The 23,719-nt window shown below is 36.9% G+C and overlaps 1 protein-coding gene across 4 annotated transcripts in view; it reads right to left on the bottom strand.

The window, feature by feature from the left end:
• RBKS (ribokinase) overlaps positions 1-23,719 on the bottom strand; it is a 75,899-nt gene that overhangs the window by 48,952 nt on the left and 3,228 nt on the right. For all 4 annotated transcript variants that reach the window (XM_033056144.2, XM_033056145.2, XM_033056142.1 and 1 more), the window contains exons 2-3: positions 6,552-6,684; positions 1,214-1,277 (exon numbers count right to left, since the gene is read on the bottom strand). In XM_033056144.2, coding sequence (XP_032912035.1) covers positions 1,214-1,277; positions 6,552-6,684 — 197 coding nt within the window. The remainder of the gene's footprint in view (positions 1-1,213; positions 1,278-6,551; positions 6,685-23,719) is intronic.

Below are 23,719 nucleotides of genomic sequence, written 5' to 3'. Positions count from 1 at the left end.
AGTTCTGAGATATTTTTAACTCAATCAGCAGAAATTGAGACCTTGGACCTAAACATTCCAAACCTTCAACTGATCTACCTAGATATCAACTAACGGCAATATGATGGAATTTTTGATGTTTTTCCTACATTATTCTTTTGTTGCTACAACGATTATTTAAAAATTCATGTTAAGATTGCAAGATCAATCATTTAAATCAGAAAACATTTCTTTGTGGCATATGCATTTTCATTAAGTGCTATGCATTATAACTGCTTCATATACACGATCAAAGACATGAGGTAGGCATGCTTTGGAGACATTCAGAACTGTACACTAACAGACACTGTTTTCATGGCATCCTTGCTTGGTTTCTTGCCTAAGCTGAAAGATACACAATGAATAAACCTATACATACATTTGCGAAATATTTAGATGCTACACTGATAAGCATAATAAAAAGGCCCACAAAATACTGATAGTTTTGTCTTTAAGGCAGGATTTGAATAATGCAGTAGATTACGCTTGTGGCTGCACATTAAACAGAAGAGATAAACAGAATATTGAATTGCCACTTAGTGATTACATCTGTCCATCCTTGTCCACTCCAAAGGAGACAAGGGTCATGCAGACAAAAATGTGATCATGTAGTTAAGCAGCGCACAGTATAGAAAGAATTGGTTTTACAAAGGTGAAAAGATAACAGAATATTGTAGTTGCCTCATTTTCCCTTTTTCTGAAAGCCTTTTAACATTGATTTTTGTGTGTATGTGTACTAAAACCAGCTACAATCTCTAAAATGACTGCACAGGTCGGTTCACAAAGCAAAAGTGAAATGTACTGCATTTACCATTGAATTTCCAGTCCATCCCTTCTCTGAGAACGCGAAGCTGAGAATGAGTAATCAGAATGAATTTTTCAATTTCTCAGCAGGCATTATTATCATTAATGCCAGACTAAACAATTGCATAACAGCAAGTTATCTTCAGGTGACTTGCATTGATGCAATCATCTGAGGTTTAGAGGCAACAACACTACATTTTATTTTTAGTGGTACAGCTGATTTCAGAAGTCCCCATATTCTCTCTCATATTCACTCATTCCTGCCAGCTGCATCAAAATAGTTATTCAATAGTTCTAAATGGTAAATATACCCAATAAGGTTAAACAATAAAAAATCCTCCACCACCAGTTTTTGAAGTTCAAAAATAATATGAAATATTTAAATTTTTACCTGTAGAAATACCATTCTTCTTCAAATTATCAACATAATCATTGCCAAAGGAATCATTCCCAACCTATAGAAAAGATAAAAGAATGGGTTTTCTTTACAGAAAGGTGAGAGGAAAAATAGACCATCTTTAGACAACCAAATGTTTTACTATAATTTAAATACCACACTTTTAGTCTTGAAGCCCTTTGTCTTATTGATCAACAAATAACAAATTAAGAAATAATGGTAAAAATTTATTAATAGTACTAGCAAACAATAAGAACGGTGTTCTGCAGTTTCCTCCTGCTCTATTACAAACACCCATGTTGCCATATTCAAGTTTCATCCTTGTACAATCTCTGTGCTCCTTTGACACTGAAACTTATGGGGATTTTAAAATCTGGACATGAACTGAATTTTTCAGCTTTGAATTGAAAGCATTGACATCAATTCTGATGTCCTTCTTAACTGCAGTTTGTATTTTGAATTTTATACCTTAAGTTTCCTTGGTGGAAAAATATCAAACTGTGTCTATGGGATGGAAAGTGACGATAAACACAGCATTACTAATTTCTGCAATTCTCAGTACTAAATGTACTGTTAAGAAATTCAACGTTTTTTGTTTGCATTATCCAGCAACAGCAGATCGAGTTGAGTTAGGGAGTCAAGTTATGGTCTATTGTTTTTTTAACAGCAACTTAAAAAGCTTGTAATTTCAGTTCCATTAATCTTTTTAACTGAAAACAATTCTGCTTGCTGTTTATTCAAACTAATATAAATTTCTTTTTGTTACATTGCACAAGGAGAACAAAAGAGATGAGGTACATGGAGAAAAATATAGTTTAATTAGCTCAATATCATGTGAGCCTTTAAAATATATTTATAAAGCCAACAAAGCTTTTGAGTCACCACTCTTAGCCTGTCTTCAGCATACATAGCACGTGTTCCAATTCCAAGAGTGAGCTGTGTATCTGAGCAGTGTCAAAGACTAACCAATACTACAGAAAGTAATTTTGCAAGAGGGAAAAAGAATCATCTTTCAGATTAGAAGCCAAATCAAGATCCTAGTTATGGGTCTAGAGAAGACCCAACCAATTATCCATCCATCCATCCATCTTCTCATAAAACAGCACTATGTAGCTAATGGTGTACTTCAGTTACTAGAAGCACAAAGCAGCTGCCTCTCCTGGCTGTTGTTACAAATTTGTCTATTTAAGAGTTCAGTCCTTCAGAAAGCTTGAAGAACGACTGAGTACCAGCTAGTGATCACAAGAATTGAACACTTTGATTCAGAATTCTAAAATTTGAAGTGTCATAGATAGATGATCCTTCTCCTCATGTATTTGATTGCATAACCATGATTTGAAACTTCCATTTCCTACAATGAGTTTTTTTCCTAAAGCATTATTAAGGATAGTCCCAGTTTTTCAGCAAAGCAGGACAGCAATTAAGGTCAGAATAGTCTAACCAGATGGAACATTGCTTTAGTACATGGAAAAAAAATCCCAAACAACCCAGCATTTTCTTGGGTCACTGTATTATTAATTGTTTGCATATTAGAGTATATTTGTACTTCTGACTACTCCCAGTTTGCCAGACAGGGCGGGTTGTCAGAAGCTGCCTCTTCTGACTGCTTTAGGCTGGATGACTGCAGCCATCTGCAATTTAAACCTGAGCTGTGCTCACCTCTTCAGCCTAGCAGCTGTGCTCTGGAATACATTCCATCTGATGGCATCACCTTCTCCCTCCCTTGTTACCATGATTCTTCTACAAAAAATCTCACAATCTGCTCCGTTAATTCAGCAACAAAATATTTCATAACCCTCTTCCAAAAGCTCAGCTGAAACTTCCTTCCTTCAGCTCTGGATTCTGCATGACTGACAGACAGGCGTCCCTTACTTTTCAACTGTCAAAACAGCTGAGAGCAGCCATGGTACTTCTGCTCACAGTAAGACATCTCAGTGCTGGAGGCAAGCCCTCCAAGGGGTGTCCATGGAGGTCGCTTTCCTCTGGAAACTTTTTTCCATGTTAGTTCATCAGTATCCAACCCAGTTAATCCCAGTGCATTTGAAGGACTTTATTTTTCCATTCAGGCTTTACCCCCAAGGAAGACAAGAGTATTGGGCATGAGACTCAGTTTAGATTAAAGGCATATTTACTGACCATGTCAAATTATATAACATTGTTTTAAATATTTTCTGCTTTTGCACAGACTCTGCTAGATGGACTACCAGATAAACTGAAAACTAAATGTCTTAGTCTGCTGACCACAGAACACTGTTAAGTGCTGAAATAGCATTTCTTTTTTCTTGAATTTTTAACAACAAAAGCCATTCATGCAAGCATTACTGTCACACAGTTTGCATATCAGAATAAATGGAATTACATCAGTAATTTTCAGTCTGGGTTTTCCCTGCTTATGATCATGTTTTCCATGTGGAGCTAGGGAGCTGGCTGGCATCATAGCAACTAGAATTCTAGTAGCCTAAGAATCTAACTAATCTGCACCTGAAAATTACTTCCAACAAAAAGCAACTATCTCTTGATAATTTTTATTTATTTTATATGTTGTTTTTTATTTTGAGTCTTTACTCTTTCTTGTCATTAGGGAATTAAACAGGTACTAAAGACAAGCATAAGACAGTAATACAAAAGAAAAAAAATTGAAGACACCCATCATATTTTGGGCTGCATCTGAAATACAGCTATATTCATACAATGAAGGGAGAATGTAGCCTTTAGTACTTTAACTTATATTTGGCTTATGGATGGTTTAAAAAAACTACACAACATAGTAATACAACAGTTCCTGTTTCTAGTTAGGAGTCAAATGCAGCCATGGCTTAAAGAAAATTTATTATATGCAATATCAGCAATGTCCAGTGAAGATCATTCCAAATTGTTTGTCAGAAGTAAAGCAGGACCTTTTTCAGCACATACAATGTATTTCAGACCAACATCCTTCCACCATCTTATTCTAGAATGCCTAACAGATTCTTTTAGGATTGATCACAACAAAAAGAAAGAAAATAGGGGAGTTTGGAATCTCTCTAGAACACTGTCATACTTTCAGTACTGCAACAGTGTTCTTGTATGAACCCGAGCAATTAATTTATTTGCTTAGATCCTTTACTACCCTGATACGAATCCTTTACATCTCTGTAACTATTCCATCAGTACATTGTTTTACAGGATGGAGCAAACTGACTGCTACCGTGACACACATCAGTAACTCAGAGTAACAGTGGCCACTTGCAGAAACATCCAGGCAGGAACACTGTTTGCATTTCCACTACTCAATTTGTAACACTTTTTACAATTTTTACATTAAATCCCACAGCACTCTATGGCATTTCTAGTCATAACAGTAAATCATTATAACACTCTCTCTCTCAAACCCTCACCAAAACTGGTTCTTGTGTTTTAAAGCTCTGAGGTATGAAGAATTCTTTATCCCTTGATCTGAGACATCTATCTCCAGTCTTGCTGAGTACACCCTGTCTAAAGTACACTGCAACTAAGAGGATGCCACACTCCAACAGAATGTCCCTTTAGTACTAATACTGATTCCATTTCCTGAACTTCAGACCGTAGAAGTAATTTTTGCACCCATATTGGATAAAAAATGTTGGGAAATATGACCAAAACAGAAGCACGTAACTGAGCACAGAGTATGTGTGAGGGGCAATCCAGCTTAAAGAACCACTGAATACTTGTTGCAGTAAAAATAATTTCATTGTAGAAGCTCATTATTGTCAGATTCCTCTTAGTTTATTAAGCAAAAAATTTTATAGCTCATTACCCTATGCAGATGCATGACTGCTTATGAGACTTCCATGAGATGAAACAGTATTTTGTGAAGTTATAAAGTGCAATTTTTAAAAACTACATAATAATTTTCAAAATTAAAAAAAAAAAGAAAATTATAACATTTTCAACAAATACACCACAGAAAGAAAGAGAAAATGAGAACGAGAGAGACAGACAGACAGAAAGATGGAAGGAAAGAAAGACAGAATGACAGAGAAAAAAAAAAGACTGGGTTTTACTGAAATAACAGAAATATGTTTTTGAAAAGTACTTAAAATTATAATAGCTACTAAATTTTATTATGAATGTGTATGTTTCCATTGCACTGAGCAAAGGCTAGACCATTAAAAAAATAAAGCAAAATTCACACTTGCAATGGAAAAAAACCCTTTAACATTTAGCAGGAAATGTTAGAAGGGAATTCATTGCCAGTTCATCTTGTACTTGAATCTGATCATTCGTGAATGCAAAGATGATCAAATATACACAATATGACAGAAGCACAAACATTGCCAAAAAAAAAAGCCTATACTGCAGAACAACTAGTAATAATAACTCCAGAAATGCTTTCAGGTGTAATTTAAATTTATAGTTCACATTGTTTAGTCTAAATATTGAATTGAAAGAACAGTGAGGAAAGCTTCCTTGAGATGTTTCCAGTACTTCTCAAAAAATCCTTGACAGATAATGATCCAACAAATTTAGCATCCTCCCCAGCTATGGCAAAAAAATAAAGTATGTCCAGTCAATTTGAAGTTTCATCTACAGTTAACACAGGATGGACAATAAAGACTACAGAGAGAAAAAATTTGATCTTAACCGTAGTAATGATCACTCAAAACTTATAATGTTTAATGACAAAAATCAAAGAAAAGCATTTTAAGAATATAGCATCTGCCAAGTTGAATCAGCCCAACGACCTGTGAGCAAGTCTTTAGAACTGCAGTACATCAGATGTTTCAGAAAAGTAGGCAAAAATATCCCATAGCACACAAAAGTGCTAGAATTTTAATATGATCACCTTATCTTAACCTCAAGTAATGAGATAATGATTCAACCCTCAAAGCACTTTTACATTTCTTCTCAAATTTGTCACTGGCTTGTCAGTGTCTGATTTTTAATCATCTACAAAGTAAATTTCAGAGTGACCATAGCTTCTAACATCTGAATACTATCAATTAAGTGCTGATTGCTTTAACAGTGGGGAACATAAAGAGGAAGGCCTAATCAAGATGCCTCAAATTTTGAACGCGCCTAACTCTTCCCAATTCTCTTTTCCATGGTATATCAACCTAAGTTTTGCAATCTTTGTCTACATCCAATTTCTGTCAGATCTGCCGCCAACCAGTCTTTGGTTCTGGCAGCGTTCTTAAACAGCCTCCTCCATGCTTAAATTTATAGCTGAACTAAGAACAAGAAAAGAGAATTAGAGAGAGATTTTTAAAAGCTAAAAATATACCAAAAGCTTTTTGGTAAGTGACCAAAAGGTTTACTGGAATTTGCATGAACATTCAGTTCTGCTGTAATTGAAGAGCAAGTCAGCGCTTACCTTGCAGATCAGCGAGGTCTTGGCCCCGAGTCGAGCAGACTGGACACACTGATTGGCTCCTTTCCCACCGAAACCAACAAAAAACTTATGTCCAAGGATAGTTTCTCCAGCTTTTGGCAACCGCGTAGTAAGGCTATTCCAATTTAAAGCAATATTTACATACATTAGTGACTGAAGATAAAAAGCATCTTCAAAATAAGAGTTACATTGTTATAATCCTAAATGGCCCAGCAGTCAGCCAATACGACTGAGAAATACTCGAAAGACCTTTTAGGGCTCTACTCCACATCTCACTAGTTCAAGTTTATTCCTTACCTACCACCCAGCCAAGTTTCTTGTCCCCTCAAGAGAGGGACTGCATTTCTTTTGTTCATGTTTCCTGTTTCTACAGAAGTTGTACCTGACCCCTGACTGGGATTCCCCAGTGCTAACTCAATACAGATAAACCATACATCTATAGGTCTCACTGTTCATAGGGGTTTTTTACTGTAACATTAGGCTCAAGTTCACATATAGCTCACTTAATTTCATTAAATCTAACTATACCTTCTTAAACTATTCTTAAGTAATTTTTAACTCTGTTGGTGTTCACACCCTTAAGAATTGTAATCGTTACCAAAATCTGCCTCTCCTCTGCTGTCATGCAGGCACACTGTACATATTTAACATTTTTCTTTTTTAAGTTTTTCTCTTACAAATCAAGCTTTACAACTTCTCAGCATTTTGTTTTTTCCTTGAATGCAGTCCAATTACATTTACATCTTTTTGCGGATGGGTGCCCAGAACCAGATGCACTAATACAAGCCGAAAGCCATCAGGAGTGTATTCTGGTTTCATTTCCATTTTGTAAAAAAACAAAACAAAACTGCAGTTTTGTTAATCCCACCAGATGCTTTGCTATTTCAAATAAAAGTTGAAAGGAATAAAAGACACCACTGAGACTGTAGGGTAGAATTTCTCAGAATGCAAAGACTACCTGACATTTGTCATTTCTATTAAAATACATAACCCAAAGATGCATTTCCAACACCGAGATAACCAACATTTCTGCATCCTCAAGCCATGCATTCCAGGTACAAGCCCAAAAATGTAATTTTAAAATCTCTTAGGCTACTAACAAGTTCACAACATGTGGAAAGGGAAGGCATTCTATGATGTACTAACAATTTGCTCAGTCAACAACAGTTACCTCAGACAGTTTCCAGAAGTTTGCAGGATAGTAAGGGAGTATGGGGAATGGGAGTCTGAAAGAATGCAGAAGAATCCCCCTTAATGATAAAGAGATTAACTTCAGCTCTGTTTCAAAGGGAGAGTGCCAAGAGGATGGAGCCAGACTCTGCTCAGTGGTGCTGAGCAATAGGGTGGGAAGCAACGGGTGAAAACTGATACCCAGAAAGTCCCACCTGAACACAAGGAAGAACTTCTTGCCTCTGTGGGTGATTGAGCCCAGAAAGTCTCCCTTACTGGAGATATTCAGGAACTGTTTGGATGCAATGTACCATGTGCTCTAGGATGACCCTGCTTGAGCAGAGAGCTTGGAACAGATGATCTGCTGTGGTCCCTTCTAACTGCCACTATTCTGTGAAAATTGCCAGCCTTCCAATTCAGAATAAAGTATTAGGAGAAACTATTCACTGTGGGGGTGGTGAGACACTACAACAAATTGCCCAGGGAGGTTGTGGATGCCCCAGTCCTGGCAGTGTTCAAGATGACGTTGGATAAGGCCTAGGTCTGATGGGAATTGTCCCTGCTTATGGCAGAGAAGGTTGTGACTGGATGATCTTTAAAGTTCCTTTCAACCCTGAATGTTCTATGATTCTATGCTTCTGCACTAGGCAATCACTACAGACTGTTTTTTGAAAGGATATGAAGAATATGTGTATATTACTTTTTGAGCTTATGCTGCACCTTCTGGGGCATATGGGTGTTTGCAGAATCTTACAGAACTAATGACAGAGTACAGCCTAATTTACTGAAAATTCTCAGGAAAAAGCAAACATTTTATCTCTCTCTAATTTTCAATTTCTTCAGTCCAAAGGTTTAGGATCATCAGAAAGTCAAGAAAACCAAAAATGAAACTAGCAAAGTCAAACAAGTGCCAAACTCCCAGAAATTAAGATTTTGGCTTTGAAGGAGTTCTTACAGGTCTGTGCTTCATCAGTAGTTATAGTTTCCAGAGAGAAGAAGGTAGGGATGCAGCCTCACTAACAGACACTCACTAACACAGCAAGTCAGATTTTAGTGTGAGGATAGCATACATAGTCACCAGGTTTCTTTTGTGTGGGTGGCCACAGATAAACCCCAGAAGAGTCACACATACAACTCACAGCACTCATTTCCAGAGATTCAGAGCCAGGAACATTTTGTTGCGAAATGTTTAAACCATTTTCAATAAAAATACAAGAACTTTTTAAAAAATACACTTACTACCTTACATATATATGTATATATATATATATACTAAGCTCCTAATACAGCTAAGTTAAAATAGTTTGCCCACAGCAGCATCCAGGAAATTCTTTCCAACAATGAGTAACTGTATGCTCTCAGGGAGAAAGGTGCAACAATAAGGAGTACAGAAAAACAGTAATACATAAACAATATTCCTTAATGGCAATATTTGTGATTTATCACCATTTTCACCATTGGAAGCCAAAATAGAGAAGGTTGTGGACCAGAGAATGAAGACCACAAAACTCAGCTGAGGAAGCTGCTCTTCAGCTACTGCCAGGGTGTTGCACATACACATCTAAAATTAGGTGCCATTCAGTAAAGAAGGCTGTTTCAACCAGCCTTGGTAATAAGAACAAATAGCAGCTCTTGTATAGTTGCTTTCATCCACACATCTCTCTACACCTCAAAAAGCAGAACAACATCATTATTCCTGTTTTGTGGGTATGGAAGTTAGTTAAGGCACAATGCCTTTTCATGCCTTGGGTCAGTCAAGAAGCCAGGGCAAAACCAAAGAGAGATCAGCTTAATCCACCAGCTCACACTGTCCTCTTATTTAAATTCTGCAGTATGAAAATGGCATCAATTCTCAATTCATTTCTCTTCCTTAGTCTGTTTTTTCCAAAAGATTATAGCTTATTCTAAACAGAATTTGCTTCCACAAAAAGTCAATATATTTTTAAGCAAATATTATCAATATTCGTGACTCCAGCACACATCTCCTAATAGCACTGCTCAGAGTTCATACTGAAGTATGTTCCACCATAAATATTATTGTTTTAACATTGGCCAGACTACGGCTTGATTCTTCTCTCTTTTATGTTGGTATCAACACGTAACTCCAGTGGAAGCATTACAATTTCACTGGTGAAAAAACAGGGTTGGTGAGATGAGAATTTCAGTCCCCGTGTTTCAAGTACCTTGGCTTAATTGCCTGTGGGAATCAGTTTGTGGAAGACAGGGAAATGACCTTTTTTATTGTTTTGATGGAAAGGCACAAGACAAAGGGCAAAGGATCAAGTGCAAGAGTGATTTATAACTAGTCAATTTTTAAAATAAGCTAAAATAAGCTAAATAAGCTAAAAATAGGCAAAACCATGCAGCAACTTCCTGTAGCTCTCTACAAACAAACCGTTCACCATATTTCATTTTAGGCATGATTACCAATCATTCCAGACCAATTCTCGACCCCAGAAGCCCATTCTTATTTTTCATATGAAACAAATTCAGCGTACTGATCTATATATGCAGTTTTAACTTTCAGTGAAACCAGTATTCCTGAAAACAGCTTTTTTTTGGCTAATATAATGGTATTCTCTCATCATTTAATTCTGCAACTATACTAACTTTTGATTCACATCAGACAATTTTAATGAGCATTTCAGGCTTCTGTTATGAGCAGGCAGTGATGACTAATCTGTATGATTAAGAAACCCTATAAATTCTTGGCTTATTCATGGTGTCACAAAGAATACCCAAAATAGCCTAAAAGTGATGAAACAGCTAATGTTACTCCAAAACTAGGCTAAATAAGTTAATTAGAAAATATGTCACACAGGCTTTCAGAATTGTTACATAAAATGTTTTGCAAAGCCGTTTACAACTTTTGACGTAATTTGAAAACACTGACATGAAGAACCCAATGTTAGTTACTATTCAACAGACTCCTCCTTGCTCACATGACAAATTCTTTTCACCTTTGAGAGCATAAATGGTGCAAAGGATACTGAGCTCTTATGTCTTCCAAACAGTCAGAAACTGAACTTGAAAACTCCCAATACATTCTAAGTAAAATAAAATTAGTGTATGTTTTGCAAATTGTGCACGGTATGACTGAATCATATTTACAGAGGAAAGTTCAGACTGAAACATCTTGACTTACTTTGGACATTACAAGCAAGCTATATAATCACTCATAATTTCAACTGAGTTTTTACAAAACAATATTTAAATGTAAAGCACACAGGAATGCTGTCCACCTTGTTTGTGACAAATGAAGAATCTTACATACACTTGTGTTTCAGAGGTTTGGGATGAATAAAGGCACACACATAAGAATTCTACCACTGCACTGAATTCAACCCTCTCTTCCAGTGTGTGCTGCGAGTTTCCTTAGAGGCTAGAGCTGATTAGCATTTGTGTTTTAGGACAGACATCCCTTTGGAGGGATGGCATTAAAACCACAACAGAACCCTTTACTACAGTTGAAGCACTGAATCAGAGGTGAAAGCATGATGTACTGTCATTAACACACCTTTCCCAGTATTTTGGGTTTTCTCAAAAAGTTCCCCTCTAAGCAGTGACTAGATCACATACAGAGATAGAAAGTATGAAGAAAGGGAAAGGGAGAGACGTATATTAAGCAGAATTTGCATAAATTAATCCTGAAATTAATAATGGTTTGCTTCTGATTCTTCACACCTAACCACTGTTTGTTCATTGTTTTCAACACATGAAAACTAAAAAGACGTATTATTAGTGTTGGCTTAAACTGATGTGAAGCTGTGCCCTCTTCTCAGCAGCATTTTCTCACTATTTCTCCAGCACTGTTTTTATTGCTTACAGAGCTTCCTAATTCAAAACATTTTTGTTCAAAGGGTCATTTTCATTTGGACCAGTGAATTCATCCAACTCATTATCCAGCAGCCAAGGTGGGCCTGTGAAGGGAGGAGCAGGAGAGCCTCTGCTGGCAGCAGTACAGCCAGACTGCCCTCAGCCAAAGCTGGAACTTGCACTTGATACTACTTTGTGGTGAAAACACTTAATGCTCAGTTGCTAAGGTTTGCTTAAGTAGTACAGTATACTTAACTCATTAGATACATTGAAAAGCAGAGAGTATCAGTATGTTTCAGAGGATGACATGCATGAGAAAGGAAAATAGAAAAGCACATGAATATTTTTCTCTAAAAAAGCCCCAACAATATTCTCATCAGGCAACTCAGAGGGGAAGAGAATTTCTACATTAGATTAAATATCACCAAAAATGCCTAAAATGACTGCCATTTAAATAATATCAAAAGAAACATTCAGATTTTTTTAATTCCTGAAGAAAGGTGAGGATGATCAGGGTTAGGAAAATAGCAGCAGGAATACTTAATTTAAAACTGACAATAAAAAGTAATATAATACAAAGCTCTAGAATTTAGCTTTGATTCTGTTCTCTTTGAATCACTGAACAAAACTTGCTTTCTCCACTCCTGGGAATTCCCTAGAATGGGGAAAATCCCAGTGAGATTAGAGTAGGTGTAACTAGCCACTGTCTAGTACATACAATTTACTGGCCTTTCATGATTCTCACAATTGAACAAATACAAAGGAGAGAACAGTTCTTGCCTCTAATATAATACAACATTGTGGTGAAAAAGTCTCAGACCTCTTTTGGATCTGACTTAACATTTTGGTTTAGCCTTGGTCTATTTTATCTGTCTTCATTTTGAAGATTTGAACATGTGCTGTGGGAAAGTATCCATAACACAGAGACAAAAAGACCACACTCTTTTCAAAATCTGATGTTCTTGACTCATTTATGCTTTCCCCCCTTTTAATCATCCACTAAAATATCTTATTGGGAGTAGAAAATTTCCAAGATTTCAAAAGAGATTACCTCAGGAATTTAGTAAACTATACTTTGGTCTAAGCATAGGGCAATCTGGTTCTAGGTTGGTAGACTTCCTTCAGACCTTTAATGACTGAAAAAACCCTAAAAATCATAGAACATCTCTATTTTTTTTCCTTCTATGCTCCTGAACATGACAAGATTTTTTTCAAAAAAACCCCAAAACTTTTCAGACAATTCAAACACTTGCCTATTGCTTGGATGTTTGGTCTGGGTTCTCTCTGTGGCCCACAGTGATGAACACTGCAGAAGCACTACCCAAGATAGTATCAGGCACAATAATTGACACTTACAGAGGAGTCCCTCTGCAGCACAGTGAGATGCAAAAGCTTTACATCATCATCATTCAGAGGGTTTTTTTTTAATCTGTTTGATTTTACATTAAAAAACATTTGTCACCACAACACAAACAAGTGAATGATAAATTGGTGCAAAGCAGCAGGAATCTCTTCAATGAGTTTTGCCATCAGGGAAAATATGTATTTTATGAAACAGAAATAAACAACATATAAATATACAAACTGTTTCTATAAGCACATTAATAGATATATAGATATATATAAATAGACAAACTGGTTTATAGATCTCATCACTGAGTGGGTAAACCGCTGAACAACTGTAGAAAATCTCTAGCAAGGGAGAAAATTAAATGAATGGTTGTGACTACACGTAGGAGGGCCACAAGAGTTATATCTTCTTATATGTGCAATCACAGCTTCAATTGAAAAAGACCAAAACTTGTAACACATAGGATGAAAACAGCTGTCCACAGCTCTTCAAGAAGTTCAATGAATAATTGCATTGACCCTTTGCACAGATTCATATTTTACCCTCCTAGACATTAAAAGATGAAACAAACAGAAAGGCGTCCAGATGAATGCCCTGAAGCATTTATAGTAGTACACTGTACTGCATTTTGGTGAAATTATGGTATTACCAAGACGTCATATTCCTAAATTATGTTATGAATATGAAAACTTCAACACAAAGAAATTGGTTCTTTGACTAATTACCAAAAAGCTTTCTCATTAATAACAAACCTGTAACATTTCCTCACATAGCTAGCAGTTAAATCTGGGGAAAAGGTGGCACAGCGTTGATAAGTTCATAATTTGTGGAATGGTTATTTCTGAAGATGAAGTTCTAAAGTGATTAAAAATCTCAAATAAATCTATCTTCAGATATTTAAGTCTCAGCGAACATTCATCATTCTTACCAAACATCTGTTTTGTATTTAAGAAAGATTGTGGAAATTTTCAGAAATGCTACTCTCTAGCTTTCTTTGCCTCCCACGTTGTTCTTCATTGATGTCTCTCGATTACATTATTTTTGGAATGGCAGTTACATAATTATTTTCAATGCAATCTGACAGTAATGTTAGAATAGACTGTCTCTGAAACAGGCTGTGCTCACCCAGAACTGAAGCAGGCTGCCTACAGTTCCTGTGCTGAACAGAACATTATATCATGATGAAATACCAATGCTAAAGCAGAAAAAAACAATACAAAACAAAACAACCTTTGCAACCCAAGCAAAGAGTGATCTTTAAATGCCCAAGGACAGATTAAGACAAGTAAGACATGTGAACATTAATCTTTTCCATACCTCTTAAAAAAAGGATTTATCATACAACAGTGAAGAAAATGGAAATAATATGAGACCACAGGGTCCTTGTTCTTGTCATCATGATTTTCTATATATTGGTAAATCAACAAAGTAATCTGTACTTTTGCTTTACTATCAGGGCACCTACCATACAACATCTTGCTGTCAGTTTTTTCAGGTAAAAAATAAAAAGAACCCACACACGCCATTAAGTATTAGCATTTTGCAAACATATTGTGTTTTATAAACTATAATATTAGGAGCAGCATCATAGATGTGTTTTCACTGCAGAGTCATCAAGATAAAGTACAGTGCAGTCCAAGTACTTACAATTTTCTTCAATAAGATGTTCTAAAAGTTTATAACCAGGATAGTCATTTTGAAAAATATTATGTTTTTTATCAAGTGTTAAGTGCAGTGCTTCCTGCTGAATCCGTAATGGGTCATGAATTAAAAGTACAACCAAAATGAGACATTGTTTCCATACATTTATTCAATGTATCATAGATAATGAAAGCAATAAATATGTTTAAATATATGCATATTTATTATATGGGAATGGAATGGAATGGAATAGAATAGAATAGAATAGAATAGAATAGAATAGAATAGAATAGAATAGAATAGAATAGAATAGAATAGAATAGAATAGAATAGAATAGAATAGAATAGAATAGAATAGAATAGGTGGAATGGACCTAAAACCATCATCAAGTTTAACTGCCCAGCCATTTCAGTGTAGATTTTTGGTCAAGTTTTTACTTTGAAACTATTTTATTGTTGAGTCACTGATAAAGAAAGTGTTCTCTGAAGTTCCATCTAATTATAAAGGCATCAACTAAAATCTGGGATTACAGTAACATTAAGGCTTGTGAGGCAAAGATAAGAATGTGCAGGGTGTGGGGGTTTGCATGGGCTTCAGTGGCCAAGTTAACTCTGCTGTGACAGGTAGGAATCCCCTCTAGGTAACTCCCTTCACCTTTTTCACAATTTAAGCTCTCCTGGGAGAGGTAGATCCCTAAATGGCAGAAAGAAAAGTGGAATTTTGTATAACCTTGGCTTCTGATGCCTACCAATAGACAGCTGTGTCTCCATGTAAGCACAGAATTTAATGAGCAACAGGGAATAAAAACTGAAGAAAAATCTGCACCTTTTTTCTGCCTCTATATGGAGTAATACCAGTTCCAGCAAAACTACCAACTACTTTTTTCAAACAGGTCATTTTTCACTTGGTCCTTTCTGGGAAAAAGAAAAATGAAAATTAATTTTTAAAATGATTGAACAATACTAACAGGATATTCCCAATGAATGATACTAGCAGGATCAGACAATTAGAAGGAATGAATATTCAATCTCACTGCTGCTGAGAACGTAAAAAATGTCAGTCTTCCCACATGAGTACTGAACTTGATCTGCTTATCCTTTGTTTTCAGCACTGGTCAGTGTTTTTTTTTTTCTTTCTGCTGTTTATACTATCATGGTTTATGCATCTTGTATAAATAGGGATCTGAAAGAACACTGGAAATATAGCAAGTGAGGAATGGAATAAATTAACAAAAGGGAGTTATGATTCTTTGGACGAAAAAGTTCTTTTTGAAAGATGAAAGACAGGGAAAGAGCAATTCAGAGAAGTGCACTGTAAGAACATGGTGTATTAAGGACAACAAAAAGAGGTGAAAGCAAATTAGGGGAAATTTCATGGTTCAACAGTGACATGCTATTGATGTCGCACAGGAGAAAAAGAAGAAAAAAAGGACTAAATTCAGAAATGGAAAGAAAAAAGAATAAAATACAGAAGAGAGCACACTGATATATTTGGGAACATTACCACCTTCTTATTTTATAATTAGTTGTCACAAAGATCAACGTGTTCTACAAAGTTGCACCTACTTTGGCAACATTCTAGTGAAAAGTAATTTTGTATTTTCTTCAGGCTCCAAGTATATGATACAAGGATCCTCAAGGGAACCTGGATGTCAGCATCAAATAACTTAATGCAGTTTGATATAGGAGCTAACAACTGGAGCCACATAAAACAAACAAACAAAACCTTACTGGTAAGCTTCTATGGAAAGAACAGCTCAGACAGCTCCTAGAGGCAACATAATATATATGCATGCCCAGAGTGTTTTTACACAAAATTGTTACCATCGACTCTGTATGATTTTTATTGCAGCTTTTGATTTGTGCCAGAAGCTCTTTACTGTCAGGAGTACTAAAATTCACCCAAAGATATTTATGTCTAGAAATGCATCTAGGAAAATGGTTATTTCCATTAACAGTAGAACCAGCAAGTAATTCATTAACAAGACAGAATGGAATATTAATCATACCATTCTGCGTCTCGCAAAGGGGGAGAAAATACAATATTCTCAGTGTCAGGTGTTAAAATCTAGTACCTAACACCTGCCTATTGTGACAAATATTTTCAAAGGAGCTCCTTTAGACAACTTCCCATTTGACTGTTGTGAATCTTGCATGTCAGACACCTCCAGACTGAAAAGACAAGGGACGTTTTATTTTAAACGGTCAAAACCAGTTTCCATTAATAGTAGGACCATTAAAAATCTGTGGAAGTTATATGGAAAAAGTATTTATTGGGGCTAGGAATTATAGATGCTTTCATAACTGAACATAATATTCAATGTGTATTATGGGATACAGCAGAAGTCCAAGGAATACACTGAAGTACTGACGCTGCTAGTGCACAGTGTACTGCTTTGAATGCTCTATATGTGGAACTGCTCAGCTGCTAACAACCCTACAAAGAGCAAAAGGCAATAGTTGTGCTCTCTGCAAAGTGGATGTTATAATGTGAAACAATGGTCGTATCTTAGAGAGCACTACTGAGATAAAATGACATCTTTTTGTAGCACAAATTAACACAAACTTCTTCTTACCGTGATATTGGACAATTGGTAAATAAGTTTTCATCCTAACATTCTCTTCCCTGATCACAATGATTTTACTTCCCAGCTTTTCACTTTCTTCCAACAGAGGTATCAACTCTGACTTTTCCACAGACATGTAAGGCCTCAGAAGGAATGCAGAATGATGGGGAAGATGCATGCTCAGGAGGTCGCTGTAAAATGACCTGACTGTATCAGCAGCACATAAGAGCTAGGTCTATTATGGCATTAGTAATTTTAGTCTCCAAAAAATTCATACAATAATTTTGTCTACCCTTTTATTCCAGCCTGGTTCCATTTCAGTGAATGACAATGGGAAAAGGAATTTCTTTCTTCTGTAGTCACCCATATGGTAAGAATTTAATGAAGAACCATTTCACATCCTAGACTTTCTGCATAACTGGACATATGCAAGTTTGTACGTACTTAGGGAACACACCATTTTGACATTGTTTTCCAAATGGTTATACTCAGATCGTTGAGATATTTTATGAGAGTTCAGTTGTGTTAGGTGGGAAAACGGAGGAAATGAAGAAAGTCTACTTCCTTGGCTTAAAAATTCTTAAGTATTTGAAGGGATAAAATAAGTTACATTTTGAGTCCACCACTCTCATCTTGCAGCATTAGCAACTGTTCTAACACTGGACGTTACATTTTAAATGGATGAATTTTCTTTTGCCACTATGGTGTTGAAACTGGCCTCTGCTGTCACCTGCACATGAGAAGGCATGTAAACTCACAGGAAGGTTCAACAAAGAGATTCGGCCACTGATAGCTGGCAAATAGGGCACCCACTAAAAGGACTGATGATCACATTGCTTTACTTTTGTGGGTACTGTCTAATACCTTACTGACCTCCAAAGGTGAAAAATGACATTCTAGTGAGATCAGAAAATTGTGAATCTTTAAGTCAAACATTTAAGTAGCTCTGAATAACAGAGCTCTAAGGAGTGCCACTGAGTTCCAGACAAGTGTTCTATGCCAGGCGAGAGAACACAAGATGGACTAGCTGATTTTCTTCTCTCGTTAGGAAAATATACCCCAAAAATGTATCACCTGCTAGGATCAAAATTTTCTAGATTCATTTACTCCATTACCCAAGTGAACTCTCTAGAGGATTAAGCAATAGTTTCCCAGCCTCACATGGACTAAAGCTAAAAGCTTGGTAAATACTAGTTTTATCTCACAAACCATAATTTTTAATTGCTAACACACATAGGAAAGGCATAATCCTCCACTGATGATATCATAGTCTATTGCCATGGAAATGACTGCAGTATCATAAACACAGGTTTAAGATGACCTCACTTTCATAGGAAAGAGGGAAATTTCAATGTAATGGGAATGACATTGGGAATAAACACATAGATACCATACAGTGAAAAAGTCTATTACTAGCCAGTTAAACTATAGAAGATGGAGACAACTAGACTTGCAGTTGAACAGAAACAAGGTTGTCCTGCCCAAACACTGTGCTACTGCCTATGAACCTTTGAACAGAGAGCCCTCTGAACTCCTGTCAGGGTTCCCCTTTGTAAGTTCACCACACCACAGAGGAGTCAAATCCCTGCCCTGACAGGCGTACAGTTTAACCACAAGAACATGAACAAAGCGTGGTTATGAGAACCCAGTGAAGGATCTCAGAGCAACGTTGTAGCTGGAATGCTTCCTAGAATGAGTAAGTATTTCAGAAGTGGGAGGAAGAGAACTCCACAGTCTCTTGAAGCACACAAAATAACATGAAGTCAGACGCAAATGCAGAAGTACGATCTCAGTGTGGCAAGTGCTAAGCATTTTGGCATCAGCTCAGGAAAATACATATATTTAACCTTCAGCTCTGAAGTACTCTAAGAGGCGTCAAACAGCTCAAGGATTGGAAGCTGAAATTTGTGTGTAAGCTTTGTGTTGCCATGAGTTGGGAACAGGGAGTACTGTGCCGGACCCCAACTTGAGATGAGACAAGAAGCTTGAACTGAGAAAAGGGAGTGGAGAAATGTACAAGGTGATAATGATCTCACTTAAGAAGAACCTTTTATCTTGAAGGATCTCAAAGCAATTTACAAACTTAAGCAGACCAGACACTGCAGCTGGTAGGAACAGAAGCAGACAGCTGGGAACTCATTCATGGGAAGGAGGAGGTAACAGAGGACCCACTCAGTGCTATATCTTCCCAAATACTGCTGCTGGGAGAAGACAGAAGAACTAGAACAGAGCCTTTCCCTGAATTTTGTCATTCAGCCATGAGAGAAAATTGCAGAAAGCAAGTAGATAGGCAGAGCTAACAGAAAGAGATGCAGAAAAGCAAGGGGCCTTTGGACAACTGGGGACCTGTCACTGTTAGGAATGTAGTTTCCCTGCTTTTTATCTCAATTTCAACTCTTTAGGTAGACTCTCTGCACTTTCTGCAGTAAAACCTTTGGTCATTCCTATTATTTTTGCCCCTTTTAATACCTTACTCCAATTCTCTTTACTTATTCCTATCCTTTTACAAAGCAAACTGCCATTCTTCCTGTCCTCAAACTGCAAAATGTTTTCCCAATGCACAGTAGGGCAAATAGTGCTGTTCTTGGTGACTGAGATTCATGCAGTAAGGCTTGACTTTAGCTCAAAAGCACTTCTTTAGCTCAAAAGCACTACTAAATATATACTACTAAAACTTAACTAGATAAATGAGTCTAAAAAACAAGAGGCATATCAGTTACTGCTGAAATGGAATTGCCTCTGAAAGTAAAAACAGTGCCTAATTATAGTACACAGTAGCATAGGACACCAAATGAAGACACCAACTGAAAGGGCAGGGACATTTCAATTAAATAGAATCCAGAAAGCAACACTTTTGTTGCGCTTAACTTGAAAGACATTGTGTGACCACTTTCACATTCATACTTTCCTGAGACTTTTAAAACCTCCACATTTCCATTTAGGAAGGGGAGGAAAAAACCCGTTTTCATGGATAAGAGCCAAAAACAAGGGCTGAGCAGGTGTTCTAGTACCACCAGTCCCTCTCAGAGAGGACCCACAGCATCCTCTGTGGCACAAACAACAGTGTCTTTTAGAAGGTGCCAGCTGGGATCAATGGTGCACTGTCTCTTGCTTGGGGTTCATAACCTTAGTTGCAAATGCAGCTCTTGTAATGAGTTAAAAAAAGTCCCTGGTGGCCTTGCCCTAGTTATTTTGTGTTAATTTAAGAAGCACCCAAGCAGACATTTTCCCTCCTTTTTCTCTCTTCAGTATTTTGTAATTTTTTGTTAGAGGAACTTTGTCGGAAGCTTTTCAAGCCTGGGGTATAACACCAAATACCTTTAACATGCTAGAATATTAAACTGTGTCTCACCCTAAAATGAGCTATCACTCAGATTTTTCTGGAGGACAACAATTTAATTTCAGTTTGCAGCAGTGAAAAGCTTTTTTTGACATGAATGAGTTTGGATCAGGCCCCATATCACCAGTGTTTGGGCCAGTAGAGATGCTCAAAAGCTGCATATGCACAGAAGACAATTTTCTTACTGAATGCTATTACTGAAGATTTAATCAACTTAATTTTTATCCCATTTTTGGTTTTGGGCCCCCAAGACACAGCTTTCTTCCTGCTGCACAACAGAAGGCAAACAGGAGTTTCTCTAAACATTTAGGTTCTTTAAAATCAGAGCAGAACAACAAAATGCTGAGCCTGTACATTCTGCATTTAAAATGCACCCAAACTTTGCTAGGTCAGAGAAGAAGACAAGGGGCAGACAGCACTGGGTCTGAAATCAAGCCCAGATTTTTCACTATTACATAAATGAAACAATTCACAGATGACACATTCTCTCATGCCTTGATGTCTTTCATTGGATCCAAAGATTAATTTCCTCAACTGGACTAAGCTTGTATTCCTTCACAGTTGTGCTTTCCCATGCTGCTGGCAATGGCAGATTGACTAGAACGAGGAGTGGCTGCTGCAGGGGAAGCATTACAGATAAAAACAAAAACACAAATGAAATGGATTTGAAGGATTCTAGAACACATCGTTGCTAGGAGAAGCTGAAAAGGAAAAAAATATCAAAACAAGGCAAAAACATTAAAAGTTGGTGACTTGCATGAGAAATAGTGGAGATCTGGAAATGTGTATGAGACCTGGAAACAAAGCAAGTAAGAAAATGAAGTCATATGCAAGACTTCCTCTGATCACTCAAAAGAAATGTAAGAAAATTCCTTTTTCACATTCCCACCAAAAAAAGTCTGCAATTATTGTTCCAAATACTGCACTTCTGAAAAGGAAAGCAGACACAGTTTTGGACCATGGACATTTCCAATGAGCCATTAACTTCAGCACAAACTAGCAGACAATAATCACCACTAGAGACTTAAAAGAAGACACAGAATCTCACTAACGAATTACCTTTGCTATTTGGCCCAAGCAGAGGTTGTGCTTTGTTAGCAAAGAGGGTTTGATGTGTTTGGGATGTTCATACCAATGTGCATTTGTCACCGCTGTCCAGCTGCAGATCAGCAGCACACTACTGCGCATGGAGCTCAGTGCTTTCTCTGCCTTGTCCTTCTGTCTTGTTGAACGCTTACAGTCAATCAGTTTAGTACTTGCAGCAATTATTAACAGTGGTTGTTACCACGGGGGGCTGGAAACAGTACTTCTAGCTCTACTCCCTGTAGGGAGTCAAGAAACGTGATGAAAGAGGTCTACAGAAAACTAAGCCTAGAAATTCTGAACATTCTGAAAAATGCAGTTTTCCACTACTTGGAGTGTGGTGTCATTCTCTTGAGTTAAACTGAAAGACTGTTGTTGTTGTGACTATCCAAAGACTGTTTTTCCATCTTACATTTTGTTCTATGCTTCTGCTGTTTTCAATTGCCATGCCAAAGTTTCTCCTGTTTATTCTAATTGTTTTAGTGTGTCTGACTCTCATTGGTTTATATGTTTAGTCTTGTCCTGATTTAATATGAATTAAAATGCCAATGCCACGACCAGTCTGCAAATATGAGTCAGAAGAGAATCTATTTAAATAATACTGCGGATGGTACCCATCTGGTTTCTTATCTAGATCATATAGAAAAATGCTGTTTTTGTTTTCTACTACTATTGCCTGCTATTGCCAATGAAGTGTTGATTGTGATTGTGACCACAAATATGTTTTGCTCCTAGTCCTATTAAGCCAAAAGAGTGTGGCTTACTGCATGTATGTACGTGAGGCTGTTTTGATCATATGAAGTTCACTTTGGAAAACCCACATGCTGCCACTGCAGCGCTACAGGACAATGAGAAAAGAATTTCCAATGAGAACAGTGTTTTAAAAGCAAACCACTGGGCCCTTACTTTTAGAAGAATTTTAAGACACACTACCCTTTCTTCTGAATTTGATTATTTCTCAGAATTATATCTGAGTATCTGTCTTCAACCAAAGGTCTCTGTCCTTTCCTGTCTTGGTCATTCCATAAGATTCAGCACATTTCAAAGGGTACATTTCCATTTCACACAGACGTTACACTTCTTTAAATCATTAATTTACTGTATTGAGTAAAAACATTATATGCTAACTTCTCTTCATGGTGAATCTGGCAATCATGTGCCCAAAGGTGGCTTGAAGCTTTTTGGTACCTTGCATCTACAGACCTGGGAATGCTTAACATCTAAAATCTGCCACTACCATTTCAAGTCTGACCTTGAGCTTCTAGCCCTCCAGAGAGAGGGCCAAGGTTGTCTCCTAAAGGGCCAACAGAGCATATTACCAGTTCAAGTTACAACACAGCATTGCCCACATAATGTATACTAAAATGTGTCCGGCTTCCTGTGTGCAACTCTCACAAATTTATTCAGGCTCCTCCAAATGGGTGATAGGCATTTAACATGATCACTGTTGTCCATGTCTTTCATAAACTAAAAGATCAGCACAAATGACAAACTTACAAAACCTCAATGCTCCTTCATTCCAACTGAAATGAACCCTAGCTTTAAATCTAGAATATGCAGCCCCCTCTAAATCCCATATACAAAGACAGTCACAAGTTATGCTCCTGGAACCTAATCCTAACCGTAACCTGACAGTTTTTACATTTCATAAAGCTTTTATATTTCATAAAGTTTTTAGTTTCCTGTTCCACCTAGGCACAATCAAGCCTACTGCTTAGTACTTTCCGGTAATTTTACCCAAATTTTCCTAACCCAGGATACATTTAAACAATGTCTTCATAGGTCCTACATGGAAATTTTGGTCAGATTAAACTCCCACCAGCTACATTTAAACATACTGTTCTTCTTATTTTATTAAGTGCCTGAAGTTCTGTGCTAGTAACAGAAAGAAAGAAGCTATCCCATCTTTTTCAACTGAAGCAGATTAGCTTATCACTTATAAAAAGCCCTTCACTGCTCCTTAAAGAAGAGGTTAATAATGGTGAGTCAGATATGTGATAGCATTTCTACACTTTACAAAACCCTCTGAGCTGATTGAAAAGTGAAGCAGTTTTTCTTCAGCCACTTAATCTCAGTGTAACAGAATCTGTCACTCCAGCCCAGAGTGTAAACTCTGCAGTCAAAAAAAAAAAAAAAAGGAGTTTTCTTGTTTGTTTGTTTAAGTGCCAAGAAAAGCCCAAAG

The sequence above is a fragment of the Catharus ustulatus genome, chromosome 3 (assembly GCF_009819885.2).
Source record: "Catharus ustulatus isolate bCatUst1 chromosome 3, bCatUst1.pri.v2, whole genome shotgun sequence".
Taxonomy (NCBI): domain Eukaryota; kingdom Metazoa; phylum Chordata; class Aves; order Passeriformes; family Turdidae; genus Catharus; species Catharus ustulatus.
The sequence above is the reverse complement of the archived record's forward strand: the minus strand, read 5'-3'. Positions and strand labels throughout refer to the sequence as shown.